The sequence below is a fragment of the Vicia villosa genome, linkage group LG3 (genome assembly GCF_029867415.1).
Source record: "Vicia villosa cultivar HV-30 ecotype Madison, WI linkage group LG3, Vvil1.0, whole genome shotgun sequence".
Taxonomy (NCBI): Eukaryota; Viridiplantae; Streptophyta; class Magnoliopsida; order Fabales; family Fabaceae; genus Vicia; species Vicia villosa.
In genome coordinates, this window is record NC_081182.1 from 8,795,248 (window position 1) to 8,812,581 (window position 17,334).

Consider the following 17,334-nt stretch of genomic DNA (forward strand, 5'->3'; position numbering starts at 1 on the left):
GTAATTCTTATTATAGTTCTTAATTAACTTTTTATAACTTTATTTGCATAATGATAATACTCTGTATTAGGATCTGATGACTGCCCCTTGAAGTTTCATGATAATACTCTAGCAGGAAGTGCTGGCCTGTCAAAGGCATAACCAAATGCATAGAGTCTTCTTTGTGGGAAAATGCATGGCATACCATTTACTTTTAAAGAGTCACTTCAACAACTTAATATACCATATAAAAATTTTATGTACAAGAAATTTGGATTTGGTAATTAAGTTAAAAACTGTCTAATTAAAGGGTGAAAATTCCAAACAGGGAAGATGGCAAACATGCAAAAAAAATGGACCCAGGAAACAGCTGCCTGTTACTGGACCAGACAAGCAAATCAGTTGGCGGTCGGGATCACGGGCACTACACTGAAACATGTCATGTGTATTGTCATCTCCCCTTCATCCCCAAACAGCCCCACATTTCTCTTATCTTGTTAACAAAAATAACAATAACCCAATTCCATATCAATAATCTCAGATAGCAACGCCACAACCACTCTTATATGCACATGCACCACCTTTGGAAGGAGAAAAAATAACCTGCTAGTTATTCTACTTTTCTTTTACACTGCTTATTGTTTAAGCATTAATCTCACTGCTAAATAATTATTCACTTTATTTATCTTCTATACAATTGTCTCCTTCTGATTTTATTTTGTTTGCTGCATTCATTACATGTCATCCTTAGAGATGACGGTGGAAGGTTCAAAATCAAATATTCGCTGCCCTGTTGCTAAGATTCGTTGAGGATCGAATTTCATCTTCATGGCATTGAATTGGGTCCACTTATCTCCAAAGTGGTCCTTCCACTCCTCTAGTGTTGTGCAATGGGGCAGGTACTGTTTCACCCTGATCTTCGAGTCATGACAGAATCTCAGAATCTGACGGTTCTGATTACTCAGATACTCCAGTGTCTCAGCATCCAAAGCTGATCTAAGAAATGCCACCAGGTAAAACACCTCCTCGTCCGGTGTCACCGCCGAGCTCCGATGGTCCCACCTAACACCAAAACCAACCGCTATAATAAGTTTAACCATCACTAAAATCATGTTTTGGATTTTTCTTTTCATACAAACGAAGCAATGATGTAAAATGGTAGAAGATGTTAGTTAGATTTACTACGTTGTTAACAATTGTATGACTTGTCAGAACAACATGGAATCTGCATGTTTTTTTGTTAACTTTTAATGACCGAGTTAATAAATAGTATAAATAATAATATTGCATCAGTTGATTGAATGTTAGACACTGTTTGTATGTAATAAAATAATGTTCAATTAAATTAACTACATATTTATACGATCAATCAAATATCACGTGGGTGATAAACAAATTGCATGAAACATTTTCCTTTTTTTTAATGAACTATATGAATTTTTTAATCATAGATTTTGGTAATAAAAAAGAGCAACTAATGAATGATTTGTCTATTCTTTATTATTGACATGGACATCGGTTGTTGGATGTTCAAACGGTGGTGGCAATGGAACTAGGTTATAGTAGGAGTGGGTCCCTATTGAAGATCTTCTGACAGCAGAATCTTCCCATTTGGATCATCATGGACGATCATTTTTGTCTTTTTCTGATCACAAATGGAAAGAAAAACAGCTGCATTTCCTAGTTGAAATGGTGGGGATGTTTCTGTTCTGCATGTCTCTTGCTCTTAAATCTTAACCATTCTAACATCTTGTTATTTTATTAAGAGACTCTAAGTAATGACACCCAATAAGAAGCTGTCAGCTACAAATATACAGTGTAGTATTCAGGGGCGGATCTTCCTTGGGACAAGGGGTGGCCATGGCCACCCCAAAGTTTTTATGATTTTTTTTAAAAAACTGATATAATATATAATTTTTCCTATAAAATTTAATATTTATACATTTATAAAGCACCATGCTATCATAAATGCAAAATGACTAAGTGGATATGTTGTATAACTACAACCTAAATGTCATGGGATCAAACCTTGTTGGCTAATGTCTAAACTAAATTTTATTGAGTCTTTTTACAATTTTTTTAAACATATTTGTCTATGTATTCCCAAACTTATTAACATATTTGTCTTTTTTAAAAATTCTATCCAATTTATTTATTAACAATAATGTCCATCCAATTCAATTTCTTAAAATTATTCTAAAATAAATTTTGAATGTATTTTTTTTACACTCTCTCATTCATATTTTGTTTGGCTATTGATTTTCTTTCCTCCCCACATACAATCACGCATAGATTATTTGATTGTTATTTTTTTCATATAAAATGATTTCAATCAATTATCACTATACAAAATTATTGAACAAAGAGCATATAAAAATCGTAAATCTACAAAAATAAAGGACATAATATGATTGCTAGACACGTTGACAATAATTAGTTGATTTATGTTGACAATAATTAGTTGATTTTTGAAGATGTATCAATAAATTTTATAGTATAATTTGACACACTTTTGCACAAGAGTTTAAAAAAAAACAATTTATACATTTATTTTTGCTAGTAACAAAAAATGTGAAAGCAAATAGAATGATTTTTTTGGGTAGAAATGAGATATCTCTACGCGCAATTGCACAGACTAATCTTTCGAGTCGGATCCCTCAAAAGAATTTAACGAGGTTGCATGTATAAGACCAAGATCGAACCTTAAATTTTTAAATAATACGGAAGAAATCTCTTACCATCTCATTCAAGTGCTATTGGGTAAATGAATAAACATTTTTAACATTATAATTTTTATTAGTTTTATTTTTAATATTTGGCCCCCTCAACAATTTCATCTTGGCTCCGCCACTGGTAGTATTATTCTATATACGATACGACTAAGACATGCATGAATATGGTTTTTATTAATTTTGTCGAAGCACAAACTTACTTGTTTTTGTTCATAGGGTAGATGAGAATAGGCCCACTTGTTTTATTTCCCAAAATGCCCTTGAACACACCCTTATCAAAATCTTCTATTCTTGATTTTGGAACAAAAAGATTCAGCCATGGATGTGCTACATCCCATAAACCCTTGTATCTAAGTTTCACTTCTGCCTTATGTACACGATCCAGAAAATCCATATAACCCACGTCCGTTGTGAACACTGATGTTTCTATAAAATTCAACTTTTTCAATAGTGCTTGTATTTCCTCATCAGTAGAATCAGCATTTCCTTGGTGGTAGTTTTTGGTCATCTCCAAACAGTATAAAACACTTCCTTCAGCATTAATGGAACTGATTTTAACAGGATTACTCGATGAAAAGAACGAGGATCTCCAATTGTTAACGAGTCCATCATCCACTATCACAAAACCTTCAACATAATCGAATCTCTGGCTTGCCGGTTTCCCATGCAGAGATATCAGAAACTCTTGGTCCTTACTAAAGGTCGAAAAATTCGAGTACAATACTCGTATCCAACGAACCTGTACGATTAGTATATAAATTCATGATTAATTATAATAGTTTATAGAGAAATAAAAGACAAACAGACAATAAACTGCATCGCTCTATGTGCATACTCTTTGAGGAGCTGGTTGAAGAGCAATTCTAGCTCTTGTGATGATTCCAAATTGTCCAAGACCACCAAGAACAGCATGGAACAAGTCTGAGTTATCATCTTCTGAACATGTTAACACTTCACCCTTTCCTATAACACACACCAATAAGACAACAATACTAATAAAAGAAATGCATGATATCAAATGTTATCAGAGTCGTCTTAAATTTTTGGAGTACTAACCTGTAACGACATCAAGTTCAAAAACATTGGAGATTTGAGGACCGTGATTAAAGGTTTGTCCACTAATACCAGCATTAGATAGAGTACCACCCACAGACAAATACAAGTAATCAGTCCAAGACATGGGAGCTAAACCATACTCCAATGTTGCTTTCAACACATGTATCCATAATTCACCACCCCAAACATCCACATACATTTCTTTCTCATACACTCTAGGAAGAAAACTAACCCTACTGCCTCTCCCCATTTCAATCACCACACCTTTCATTCTCGTATCCGCTTGTCCGTTTATCGAGTGTCCGTGCCCTCGCGCGGACACCGCAAACGGCGGCCGATTATACGCCGCTTTAACAACCCTCGCCACGTCATTTTCCGACGCTGGTTGAACTACCGCTAATGCTTCTCCTCTACTGCTCAACCTCCCGAAATCCAATGAAACCGCTTCTAATTCTGAAGCTTCCAGTTTCACTTCACCTTCCAGACCTACGTGGAGAATCTCCGTTAAAGTTGGGTCCACCGTTAATCCTACCGTTAGAATGAAACGGCTTATGGCAAATGCTAACAGAATAATAACAAGGTTGTTCTTCACTGCCGCCATTGATTCTTAGTTTCTTGAAAGCACTATTAATGTATATAATGGAAAACAAAAGAACGTGCATGTGCGTACCAAAGAGAAAGAAAATCTTGGAGCAGCTTTTGAGTTGTTTAACGTAAATAGGATTTCACTTTAAAGATTCTGTACGCAAGCCAAATTGGAGAAAGATGAAAGATTCTTGCTGACTGTGTCTCTATAAAAGGTGCAATATAGTGGATGAATACAAAGAACTGCTAGGGAATGGACGTAGCTATTGAGGGTAGTGTTTCTTGTTTATGTTGGATATGAAGGTGTGTGTCAGAAAGAAAAGAAAGAAAGAAGGGTTGGGTTGCAGCATAAGAAAATTAGAAAGTGCGTGTGTGGGGGGGTGTGAATGTGATGAATGGGAGTGTGAGTCATTACTGTGTGTGTCTTGGATTTAAGATGCAAACAAGAACCTCACGAGGGATGGATGAGGTGAGAGTTTGATTTGGTTAGGAAAGGCACGTGTTAAAAGCCATCAGACACGTGCTTCATTGTGGAATTTTATAGAGTAAAGATTATATAGAAAAGTCAATACAGGGGTAGGCCATCTAACAAAATTTTTTAATTAAAAATATTTGTTATGATAGAAAGATTATATAGAAAATATTTTTAACAAATATTTGTTAGATGACTTACCCCTATATTGATTTCTATATAATTTTTTCTTGGGTTTTCATTCTCTCTCTTTTGTTAAAAATAAATAAATAAATATATTTTAGTTAATAAAATTTATTCTAGGTTAAAACTAAATAAGAGATGAGTTCGCTTGTCTATAGTTTATTATGATGTTTTGAGATGTGTATAACATTTTTTTTTGCAATTTAGTTTGGTTCCCTGCGTTGGGTTCATTAGTTTGTGTTTCGTGTGTATCGTCCTTAAATATTTTGTTAGATTACACTTTTGTGCGGTCTATTTTATCACTTTTGTGCGTCTATTTTATCACGTTTTCCTTGGTTCTGGTTTGAGAGCATTATTGTAATATATCTCTTGTGAAAAGGTCATTTTGATCCTGATATAAACTAATTAAAAAGTTATATTTTGGTTGTTGTGGTGATATATCTCCCGTGTTTGGTTGAGATGTCTCCGAAGTTAAAAAATCCTATTTGGAGGTATGTGGGCAAAGCATGTAAAAATTTCACATCATTGTAAAAACTCTTAAGAAGAAATTCTTAGAAAGATGAGTAAGATCAAGTGGTTAGGCAAAACCTTTGTAAATCTATGACACCTCTTTCTCTTCTTTTATCTTCTTACATTCCAATCATTTATTTACTTCCGTTGTATTTTTCTTTCTTTCTACTTATGATTTTTTTTATTCCGCTGTTTATTCCTTACTTGTTTTACAAATTTGTTTTAAATTCTTATTTTATCAAAGATTTTTTATTTGAACATAGTTTTTAAAATCCACACAATTCATTAGTTGGAGTTACTTGTCCAATATATTCCATTTAATTTTGTCCAATATATTCATTTAATTTATTGTTACTAATTATTTACTCTTGGAAATAAAATATTTTAGCAAAAGGGTGCAAAACCAAAGCTATGGGGTGCAGAAAACAAAGAAAGGCCCAAAATATTTCCAAGGTTCAAATGGGACAAGGAAGCTGAAAAATATTCATTTAATCAATTAAACTTAATAGGTTAATCAATTAGTTCTTTGAAATTCAAACTTCTTGTCAAACGAGTCATTAAGGTCAGTTTGTTTCAGCTTTAAAAAAATGGATTTTTTATTTATTTTAAAAAATAGATTTTTTAAAACTGTTTTTCAAAATATTATAAGTTTTTTTATATTTGTTTTTTCTAAAATAAAACATTAATTTTGACATCTTATAATATAAACAAACATAATTGAAGACCAAAACTTAGTCAAAATCATAATTTTTTTAAGAAGTTGTATTTCAAAAATGATTTTTATGAAAACATATTTGAAATAACTTTAAAATTAAGTGATTTTTTAAAATTTTGATATTCAAATTATTTTCCCATAAATAGATGAAATATCTTAAATCACATTTTAAAAATAACTATTCAAATAAAATTTTCATTTGAAGCTTTCTGTTTCTACGTGGTTGTGTATTCTTTAGTATTTTTGATGTGCTACTCTAAGATAAAAATAAAATAGAAATAGTAAGTATAGCACGTAGGGTCCATGTATGGATACAGTGGATCTATGGGGAGCACAATCCAAGGATGGTTCACGGCTGGGTGCAGAAAGCAGGACTTGGCTGATCTTTGTCAAGTTCAAGTGCAAAACGCAACGCAAAATGCCAAAAAAAATTAAACATTCTCTAATTCTCTATTTATTCTCTTACATTCATCAGCAAGATTATTTATTAATTAATTCGGCAATACTTAATAAGCATGTGTATATGTCTGCTTTATATGCTAACTGTATATAAAAATCATTTAAATGTGATTGCTTAACAACAACACCCACCTCTCAAGTGTCCAAAAAATATAAAACACAAAATCTAAGGCTTAGATTGCATGGTTAGAGAGTCTATTACTCTCTGTCTTAGATTAGCTGATTTATTATAAATACAGAGAAAAAACAGTATAGTTAATATTATATTAAAAATTAAAATTAATGATTTAATTATGTTGAGAGAATTTTTTAATAAACATGTCGATTTATTTTGACATGGAAATAATATTTAAAAATAACACTATCTATATAATATAAAAAAATTTAACCTTTCGAGATATCAAATATGTCTGCTCCATTTTCTCATTCATCAACAATGTAAAATTAATTATGATCCTAAATTTGATTTTTCAATCCGTTTTCAATTCAGTTTGCTGTAACCAAATTTGTTAACTAAGTTACCTAATTATAACTCTTTTATAATATGGTATAACTATTTGATTACATATTTATTAACTAAAAACCTAAGAAGTAAATATACACTCCACTTCAAATATATATATATATATATATATATATATATATATATATATATATATATATATATATATATATATATATATATATATATATATATATATATATTGATTTTAATGGACTGAATTGGTTTCTCTTTCTAGGTTGATTTAAAATAAATATTAAGGATCATAGAAAGAGAAATCAACCAAGTCCATTAAAATCAATAAATCAAAATTTAATGGTCATGATTCATTGTTCTCATTTCTCATAATAACCAAGTGTTCTCACTTGATTCGTCCCCATATATATATATATATATATATATATATATATATATATATATATATATATATATATATATATATATATATATATATATATGAGGAGGGATTAAATTACACCCGAAGAGTTACACCACGAGTTACACTCGTTCAATAACTACATTTCAAATCAATATTTTTTAAATTCAACCGTTGGATTGAAACATAATATCATATAGATCATACCTATAAAGTTTGAGCTTAATCTATAATGATTTACTATACGATCAAGATATCCAAAGATTAACGTCAAAATGAGCTTTCATATAACGTTAATTTTGATGTAATTCAATGACATAGTAAATCATTATATATTAAGCTCAAACTTTTTAGGTATGATCTATATGATATTATGTTTCAATCCAACGGTTGAATTTAAAAAATATTAATTCAAAATGTAGTTATTGAATGAGTGTAACTCGTGGTGTAACTCTTCGGGGGTAATTTGATCCCTCCTCTATATATATATATATATATATATATATATATATATATATATATAGCGTATCCGGTGAGAACTAATATCTATTGTGAGAAACGATAACAAATAGAAAGAGGACCACAAAATTATTTCATCTGCAATGTTAACACTCTAGTGCTAAAGTTAATGAATAAATAAAAAGTAGTATAAGTGGAAGAGTGAGAGAATGCCTGAAATGACGAGTGTTAGGCTTTATATAGTATGGTCGGTTAAAACCGTCTGCGTGTGATCTGACGTCTTACATAAGGAACTGTTCATTTGTCTTTGATGGTGGGCGATCATTCGAGGGTGAGGAGAAAGTGCGAGTCTCCTGGTTATGAGTCCCATAAGCCATCAACGTCGTCACCAACATATGTTTTTGGACTAGACTTCACCATGGTTGGATTTTCCTAACATTGGTCTCGTGGCCAGCCCGAAAAAATTACCCTTAAAATGGGGAGACCTTTTAGAGTATTGGGTCTTTATCCTCTTCGATCGTGATCTTCGTGACTGGTTCATACCTTGTAGAAGTGGAATAGTTTGGAGAGTGAAAGTGGTTGACCTTGGGAACACTCACATTAAGTACAACTTTTATCCATAAAATACTTTGCAACGTTATTCAGACATGTGGGCCTAGATCCTTATGGTAGGGGGCAACGATGTGCTTTAGGATGTTCAAGTGCACTTGAGTGTCGTTGTGATCTCGAGATAAACTCATCTATTGATTTTTGTCTTCTTACCTTCCTCGTTCTACGTCGTTGATCGGTCTACTTTGCTCAATTATAAAAATGCAATTTCTACTTATAAGTTATGTTTTATCTTTTGCGCAAATGTCATTCTCTCTTTGCAAATTTCGATCATCTCTCCCTGAACTCAGGTGACATTTTTCTCTTCCTGTTTATTTTCCATTTCAGATTTCGCAACCCATTTGGTCTCTCACATTTTGAGTGATTTTTCATTATAACTTTTCCTCCACATCTCCAGATTTTGCTAAGTACCATTTCTTTTCCTTTTGTTTGCTATTATTGCTTTGTGATTTTTGTTTTTTAGCAATGGCCAACTTAGAAAATGAACTTGGAAACATTATACACATGCCAAATGATGATGACATTAACGATGACTCATCTTGCACAAGGGTGATAGACCTAGAAATGTAGGGTATTTCTCCTTTGGAAGATATTCGCCTTATTGCCATCTCATAGTCCTTAATGACAATTCTGATTCTAGGGAAGGTTTTATTGAAAATGGTGGTGAACTCGTGAATCCTTAGTCTGGGGAAACATAGATAATCTTGCAGAAGGAGCTAAACGGGTGATCTTGGATCATCTGTATCACGGAGAAGCCAACCTTAGTCCCTCGTCTTCTGCTTCTTGTGGCATAGGCGTATCTGGAAAATATGAGGGTTCATTTATACATTAAAGTAGTTGAGTCTTTGAATGTCTAGGAACCTAGTCGCAAGGGAACATCTTCATTTCCATGGTCATTTTAGAGCGTGAGCATTCTCACCTACCCATCTTTTCGAGTGTGAACATCCTCATGTATCCATTTTTTGATCGTCAACATCCCCACGTATTCATCTTTTCGTGCTTATGCATCCTCACGTCCTCACCTTTTTGAGTACCTGCAGTAGTTTTGTGCCTTGCAACACCAGAGGCTGCACAAAAACTGTCGAACGCCTCAATGCAAAATTCAAGACCATTGTCGATTCTCAACCTCTTAGCCTTACTGCCAATCTTATTTTTGACCATAGTCTTCCAACTTTTGAAGTTCTCAAAATTTTCATCTTAGTCTTCTGGATGAATTCTCATAACATTCTGGATTGATCATCAACTATGAATAGAAATATCTTGCTCCTGAATGTGGTGGACACCTTGCAGGACCCCAAAGACCAGCTTGGATGTAATCAAGGGATCCATATGTTCTTTGTTTTCCTTTATTGAACTTCACTCTGCAAGATTTTCCTAGTACACGTGGTTCACAAAACTTAAGATTTTCGACTTTGTCTCCACCAAGCAGATTTTGTTTCCCTAATTCGACCAGACCCCTTTCACTGACATGGCCCAATGTCATGTGTCAAATCTCTGTCTTCGACAAAGGTTTCCTAGATGCAACATTTGTCGAACAACTTACTACTCCAACCACAAGGGTATACAAGTCTTGTTTCTTCACGGCTCTCAAGACTTCCTTCGACCCCTCCATGACTTTTAGCATACTCTTCTCTCCTTGGAAAATATATCCTTTCTTGTAGAATTCACAAGGAGAAATCAAATTTCTCTTCAAATCAGGCACATACCTGACTTCAGTCAACAACTTTATTGACTCATCATAGAGCTTGAATCTCACAGATCCAACACCTGCAATCTAGCAAGCTTTGTTGTTTCCCAGCGATACAGATCCACCATTTTGATCACATAATTCCTCGAACAAGTATTTGTTTGGATTCATGTGCCAAGTGCAACCTGAATCCACCACTCCTTACTAAAATCATTGCTTGAAACCATAAGAACATCTGATGAGTCAAAATCATCTTAAACAATGGTTGCGTTGCCATTGTCCTTACCTTCATGATCTTTCAGACGTTCAGGGCACATCTTTCTTGTGTGACCTTCCTTCTTACAATGATAACATCGAATATCAAATACTTCGGTACTGTAAGACTTCTGTTGACTTTTACCTTTCTTCTTGTCGAACTTAACATCCTTTCGCAAGAATTTTCCCTTAACGGCCAAACGTTCACCAATTGTCGAAGGTTTATGCTCTTTTTGTTCGTTCATGTCTTTAGAATACAAGGCTAATTGAATTTCTTCAAAGGTCGGGGACTCCCTTCCATACAAGAGAGTTTCTTTGAAGTGAGCACGTGTTATAGGCAAAACGCACAACAACGACAACGCTTGATCTTCATCATCGATGTTCACATCAATATTTTCAAGGTCAAGAATCAACTTGTTAAACATATCTAACTGCCCAACCAACACTTTGTCTTCAATCATCTTGAATGAATACAAAGCTTGCTTCATGTAGAGTCGATTTACCAACCATTTGGTTATGTACAAACTTTCAAGTTTCACCCATAACCCTGATGTCGTCGTCATCTTTGATACCTATCGAAGAACCTTATCACCAAGGCTCAACAAGATTGCGGCGTGGGCTTTCTCTAACATGGTTTTCTTTTCTTTTTCCATTAACACAACGTCCATAGCTGCCGTTCCCTTCAACGCTTCCAAACAACCCTGTTGGGCCATTAGGGCTTTCATCTTCAAGCGCCACAGATCGAAATCGCTCACTCCGGTGAAATTTTCAATCTCATACTTTGTTGAAGACATCTTCTCTTTCAATCAAGATTACAAGTGTTACAAGAATAACAAATAACCCTCTCACTCTAAATTAGGATTTGCAGTAAAACTAACACACTAATTTAATGGATTTTTTTCACAAATACTCATTACAAGCTAATTTAAACAATTGAACATAATAAATAGGCCCAATTTGAATTACTAACAACCCTAGTATTTCAACTACACTTCAACTATAGTATGTAGGTCTTCGACACCAACATGTGAATATACTTCAGTGAAATGTATAAATTCGGTCGAATCAGAAACTATACTTCAATATCACGTCTCATTAACTCTTGTAGCTTTTATAGCTTATTTTATTTAGTGAGAGCATACGTTTGATGAGTCTTGGATTTTTTTTCAAAACATTTGTTATATCTCAAACATTTTTCTGCTATGAAGTTATGTCTGGTGTTGTTATTTCTTGATTTTGGGATTTTGGCACTGTATTACAAAACTGAATAACAAATAATTTTAAAATTATAATATAAAGTATCGTTAAGTTACATTGATTCAAACTCATGACAATTTATTAATTTATTTTAAATAATAAAATTATGGTCAATAGAAGTCGATAAAAAAGAAATATAAGTGTGAATTTAAAAATTAAAACATAAAGAATGAAATGATAAAACAAATTTTAATAACTTTTATTTGTCATTAATCATAATTTCAGTTTATAAATTAATAGCTTCTGAAGAATTAATAAACTATAAGCTGCAACTTGCAAGGTGGATAGTCTGAATTGTTATGTCCTGGACCCTACGGTCATTTGTAACAATAGGCATCCAATGTGGCTACAAAAATAAATTTGTACACTCACTTTATTAATCTCATATAAAAGGTTTAATAATTTCTTTAGTATTTGAAAATAGTTTTAATTTTTTTTACTCAAACAGAGTATTTGAAAATATTTTTTTTTCTAATTAAGGAGGTAATTTTTTTACCATTTTAATTTCACCTATTATGAGTGAGATAAAAGATTAAAATAAATATTATATAAAAATTTTAGAGATACTAAAATAAATAAACAAGAATTTAAAAGAGAGAAATATTTACAAGAAATAAGAATAAAAAGTAAAACTTCTATTCCTCCTTAACTTTCCTCTTATTGGAAAATCTTCAACTTCTTTTCACGAGATTATTATTTTTTTTAATAAAAAATAAGTGATGAATTTGTTACTTAAAATTAAATTAAAATATTGTTTTAGCAATTTTGTTTTAAATTTCTTTTATAAGCCTGAATTAACTACAAACAATTTTAATACTCACCCTCATAGCATAAGTCAGAGTCAAATTCTCAAACAATGTGTTAAGTTAGATATTAGAGTTATATTTGTGTTGTTGGAGAGTCTTACATTGTTTAGATTTTTTGTTTGTATATATGTGTAAAGGCAACCTCACCCTTTAACATATTTTTTGGGTTGAGATCCAAACACATTTAATAGATAAATCGTCTATTCCTTCATCACTGACATAAAAAATATCATGAATATCGACAAAGCCTTTTGTGTATGTTGTAAGCCGTGTTTGTGACCTATGGTTAATCCAATAGCTAAAATATTATATTAAGGGTGATAAAATCGTAGTAACTATACTAGAGGTAGATGTGGGAATATGTCAGACCAATTAACATGAGCATACGATCTAGCGCTCAATAGACTTTTTTATAAGTCAATTTTATTAAAAAGGCTAGGCCACGACCACGAGCCATAAAAATACCTTTAAGACCTATCAGGTTAGCATATTTAAATGAATATAAATAACTTTATTGTTATTATGTGAAGGTGGTTTAGAAACTCAAAGAGCCATGTGCCTCCTATACTTCATTGAGAAATTTGGTTAATCATGTGAAGGTGGTTTAGAAACTCTTGCTTTTGTTTTTACTTTGATTGAGGACAAGCAAAGATTCAAGTTGGGGAGAGTTTGATAAGTGCTTTATTCATGCTAAAATGACTTATTATAACATAGCACTTATCTTGCTTATTTGACCTATTTCTCACATAAAAACCCCCAATTATTGAATAAACTATTATTGTGCAAGATTACTTGGCTTGGTTTGTTTTGTGCAGGATTTGGCCTTAAAGCAAAAACCAGAAAACAGAGCATTCGCTGCAGCGAACTATATTTCGCTGTAGCGAACTCCAGGCACTCAAAGGCAAAAATCCAGAAACAGTGCATTCGCTGCAGCGAAAGGTAGCGAAGGCCCGATTCGCTGCAGCGAACCATATTTCGCTGTAGCGAATGAAGTCAGAATCAAACTTCCCAGTTTCGCTAGCAGCAAGCAGTAGCGAGGTACATTCGCTGCAGCGAACCATATTTCGCTGTAGCGAATTTTGGCGGTTTCTAGAAGATTTGAATTTCTTAAAGCTGAAGAAAACATTCGCTGTAGCGAAATATCCTTCGCGTAGCGAACTCTGGCGGTTCAACAAAGACTTAACCCTGAAGCAAACGTTCGCTGTAGCGAACTTTTGTTCGCGTAGCGAACTCAGGCGGCCAGAACTGCTATAAAAGGAGCAGAACTCATTTCAGAAAGCATTCATTCAGTTTCTATCATTGTAACACTTTTGTAATAGCAGTAGAATAGAAATATAAGAGGTTTTTAGGGAGAAGGAGCTGGAGATACATCGAGAGTCGAGAAATCGTCATTGATGTCGTTCCAACTCAAATCTTCCATTGAGCTTCAAACTACCATGAGTAGCTAAATCCCTCTCTTGTTGGGATTGGTCGTAGTTCACCAAACAGTATGTATTTTCTTTGATCATGGCGTTATATATAATTTATGTTTGAATCATTATCGTTGTTATCTTCGTTTTACTGTTTATTTCATGGATTGAATTGATATTGACAAATACGATTCTAATCTCGATCCAAGATAACAACTATTAAACTCTAAATGCTAGACATAGATTTAGGTTTAATATTCACTTCAAGTATTGAAACTTAATGCTACCGTATCGTTTAATAGGCTGAGAAATCGTCGATTAAACCATAAGGTAGAAATCTCAACAAACGTTTAGACATGAACTTTGTTGTGAGCAATACGTGATGATATTGAAACAAGCATACATTATGTATAAATGATTTAAGATTTACATATTGAATCGATGGATGAAAACCAATTCCCAACAAGTCTATTCCTCTAAACTTATCTTTCGGTATTTACGCATTTTTACTTTCCGTAACTTTCAACCAAACAAACTTGAAACCTTATGCTTAGAACTATAGAAATTGTTGAACGGTTTTGATATCGCTCCAATCCCTGTGGATACGATAATATAAAATACTTACATTTGAATTGTACTTTCTACAACATCAAATTGGCGCCGTTGCCGGGGATTGGTGTTTAAGATATTAAAACATCGCAATTGTTTCTATACTTTTAAGCTTTGTGAATCTGTTTATATATTGTATATATTTTTCTGTTTTTCGCAACTTTTGCTCAAGTGTTTGGATAGGTGAAAGAAATTTTGTTTATGCTTCGAGGCAAAAGTTCAAAGGAACAACTTCTTTTTGATCCCGAGATCGAAAGAACAATCCGAAAGAACAAAAGGCAAACAAAGAGGAAAAAACAACTATCCAAACAGAAAAACCAAAAGAAAGGAGCTTCTACATCAAATACTTCCTCAAATCATCCTATCAAAGAGACAATGGCCGAAGAAAACCATGTGGAACCACCCTGCGAAAGCAGCCCAAGACGGTTCGCTCATCTCACCAATAACCCAGCCGCACGACGAGCTGAGATGAAAACAGGTATGCTACAAATCATGTACGCTAACCCTTTTTCAGGCTTGGACCATGAAGATCCATACACCCACCTCACCAAATTCTATGAGATCGCTGGTACATTAGGAACACTGGCAGCCGAAGAAGAAGCCGTGTTCATGAGACTATTTCCGCACTCGTTGATTGGGAAAGCAAAGGAATGGTATCTCGATCAATCAACAGAAACCATGACCAATTGGAACGTTTTGGAGAAAAAATTTCTTAGCAGGTTTTTCTCACATAATCGATTCATGGACGCGAAAACAGCCATCGCCACATTTACTCAAGCCGCAAATGAAACATTATGTGAAGCATGGGAACGTTATAAATCCATGCTAAGAAAGTGTCTAAATCATGGTTTTGATAACCTCTCACAAATCCACATCTTCCGCAATGGATTGCTACCTCAACCGAAACTCTTACTCGACGCAACAGCTGGTGGCTCGTTATTAGCAAAAAGCGCAGAAGAAGCAGCGGCTATTATCAACAAAATGGCTCTCACAGACCACCAAGTGCAACACAATCGAGGTAACATGCAAAAGAAAGCTGGAATTTTGGAATTAGGCACGAATGACACAATCCTGGCCCAAAATAAACTGCTCACTCAAACTATGGAAGAATTAACAAAACAATTATCCAATCTACCTCAACAACTCAAAGAAATGCACGGTTCGTCAAGCACATCACAACAAGTAGCTGTTTGTGAGTTATGCACAGGGGATCACCAAACTGGTTTTTGCCCTCCACTCAATGAAGAGGTGAACTATCTTGGAAATCAACAACAAAGGCAAACTCCATACCAAAATAACCAAGGTTATCCGTACAACAACAACACAAGCTATGGCCAAAACAGATCAAATCAATACCAAAGTTACACGCATTCAGACAAGCTTTCAAAGATAGAGGATACCTTGAATCAATTTATGCAACTGTCCATGGCAAACCAGAAAAACACCGATGCATCAATACGAAATCTTGAAACGCAAGTTGGACAAATTGCAAAGCAACTAAGTGATCAACAAAGAGGTACGTTCACCGCATCTACTCAAACCAATCCAAAAGAGAATTGCAATTCAATCACAACAATAAAAGTAGAAGTGGTTGAAAATAAAGTTGGGGAGAGTGAAAAAGAAAAGATGGTGGTGATGGAAAATCAAGAAGAAAACAATGAAAAGAAGGATGAAGCAAAGGCGACCGATCCTGGACAAGTTACCTTACCAGTTACCATTGGAAATATCTATTTTGATAATGCTTTAGTTGATCTTGGAGCAAGCGTCAATCTTCTTCCATTATCCACCATGAGAAAGATTGAAGATCTTCATTTGAGCCCTACGACAATGAAATTACAACTTGCTGACAAGTCAACCACAAAACCAATTGGCGTGATGAAAGACGTAAAGATCAAATTGGAGAGTTTTCAATATTCAACTGACTTTGTGGTAATAAGCATGAACGGTAATGAACACGGCCCTCCAATCTTAGGTCGTCCCTTCATAAAATTGGCAAGAATGATGATTGACGTGGATGAAAGGAAAATGAAGGTAAGGCACAAAGATGGAGAAATCAATTTCACATTGTTTCAACACAAGGAGGATGATTATTCCAAAGATAAAGCTCCTGATGAATTAGGCCTGGAAGCATTAAAAGAAATGGACAAGAAAGAAAGGCCAAAGGATGGTGGCAAGGACATTTTGACGAATTCATACAAACCACCATAAAGCTTACTCGAAATAGGCGTCGAGCTAACGACGTTAAACAAGCACTTGTTGGGAGGTAACCCAACTTTTCATTTCTTTCATTTCCTTTATGCATAATTAATAGATTAGTAGGAAGAAAATGGCATGACATAGCACAAAGAAAATTCTGCAGAAAACAGAATTATGCAGAGTTCGCTACGCGAAGCCCTGCTTCGCTGCAGCGAACGCAGCAAGTTCAGCAAAAATCTTTGCCAATCATGCCATCTTCTTCATTTTTTGTGTGTTTTCACTTTTGAGCTATAGATGACTTATGACCAATTCATGATGCTTGTTGTCCTCTAACGATGAATTGAAAGAAGAAGCATAGAGTGGAAGATCAATTTCACTTAAACCAAAAGAACAAGGTTAAGGACATGAGTTGAAAGGATTGCACTATCCAAGGTACATGTTTAATGCTTTCTTAGAATTTAGCATATACATGACATGA

The 17,334-nt window shown here is 33.9% G+C and overlaps 2 protein-coding genes across 2 annotated transcripts; one reads left to right on the forward strand and one right to left on the reverse strand.

Moving 5' to 3' along the window:
* Positions 1 to 207: 207 nt before the first annotated feature.
* On the reverse strand, positions 208 to 4,739 carry LOC131660225 (cytokinin dehydrogenase 5-like). The gene is made up of 4 exons (XM_058929405.1): positions 3,768 to 4,739; positions 3,547 to 3,674; positions 2,912 to 3,450; positions 208 to 1,041 (listed from the first exon to the last, which is right to left on the reverse strand). Exons 1-4 carry the CDS (start codon positions 4,366 to 4,368, stop codon positions 714 to 716), a joined length of 1,596 nt encoding a protein of 531 aa, XP_058785388.1. The 5' UTR covers positions 4,369 to 4,739; the 3' UTR covers positions 208 to 713.
* Positions 4,740 to 15,035: 10,296 nt separating this feature from the next.
* On the forward strand, positions 15,036 to 16,868 carry LOC131657512 (uncharacterized). Its single transcript, XM_058926900.1, has one exon. It carries the CDS (start codon positions 15,036 to 15,038, stop codon positions 16,866 to 16,868), a length of 1,833 nt encoding a protein of 610 aa, XP_058782883.1.
* Positions 16,869 to 17,334: the final 466 nt, after the last annotated feature.

What these genes read in the sequence shown, in the direction of transcription:
- LOC131660225 (XM_058929405.1), bottom strand. Translation starts at nt 4,368, where the DNA reads ATGGCGGCAGTGAAGAACAACCTTGTTATTATTCTGTTAGCATTTGCC. An exon ending in TTCAACCAGCTCCTCAAAGA is followed by an intron (nt 3,451 to 3,546) that starts GTATGCACATAG and finishes CTAATCGTACAG; the next exon opens with GTTCGTTGGATACGAGTATT. An exon ending in TACCCTATGAACAAAAACAA is followed by an intron (nt 1,042 to 2,911) that starts GTAAGTTTGTGC and finishes TTTTGGTGTTAG; the next exon opens with GTGGGACCATCGGAGCTCGG.
- LOC131657512 (XM_058926900.1), top strand. Translation starts at nt 15,036, where the DNA reads ATGGCCGAAGAAAACCATGTGGAACCACCCTGCGAAAGCAGCCCAAGA.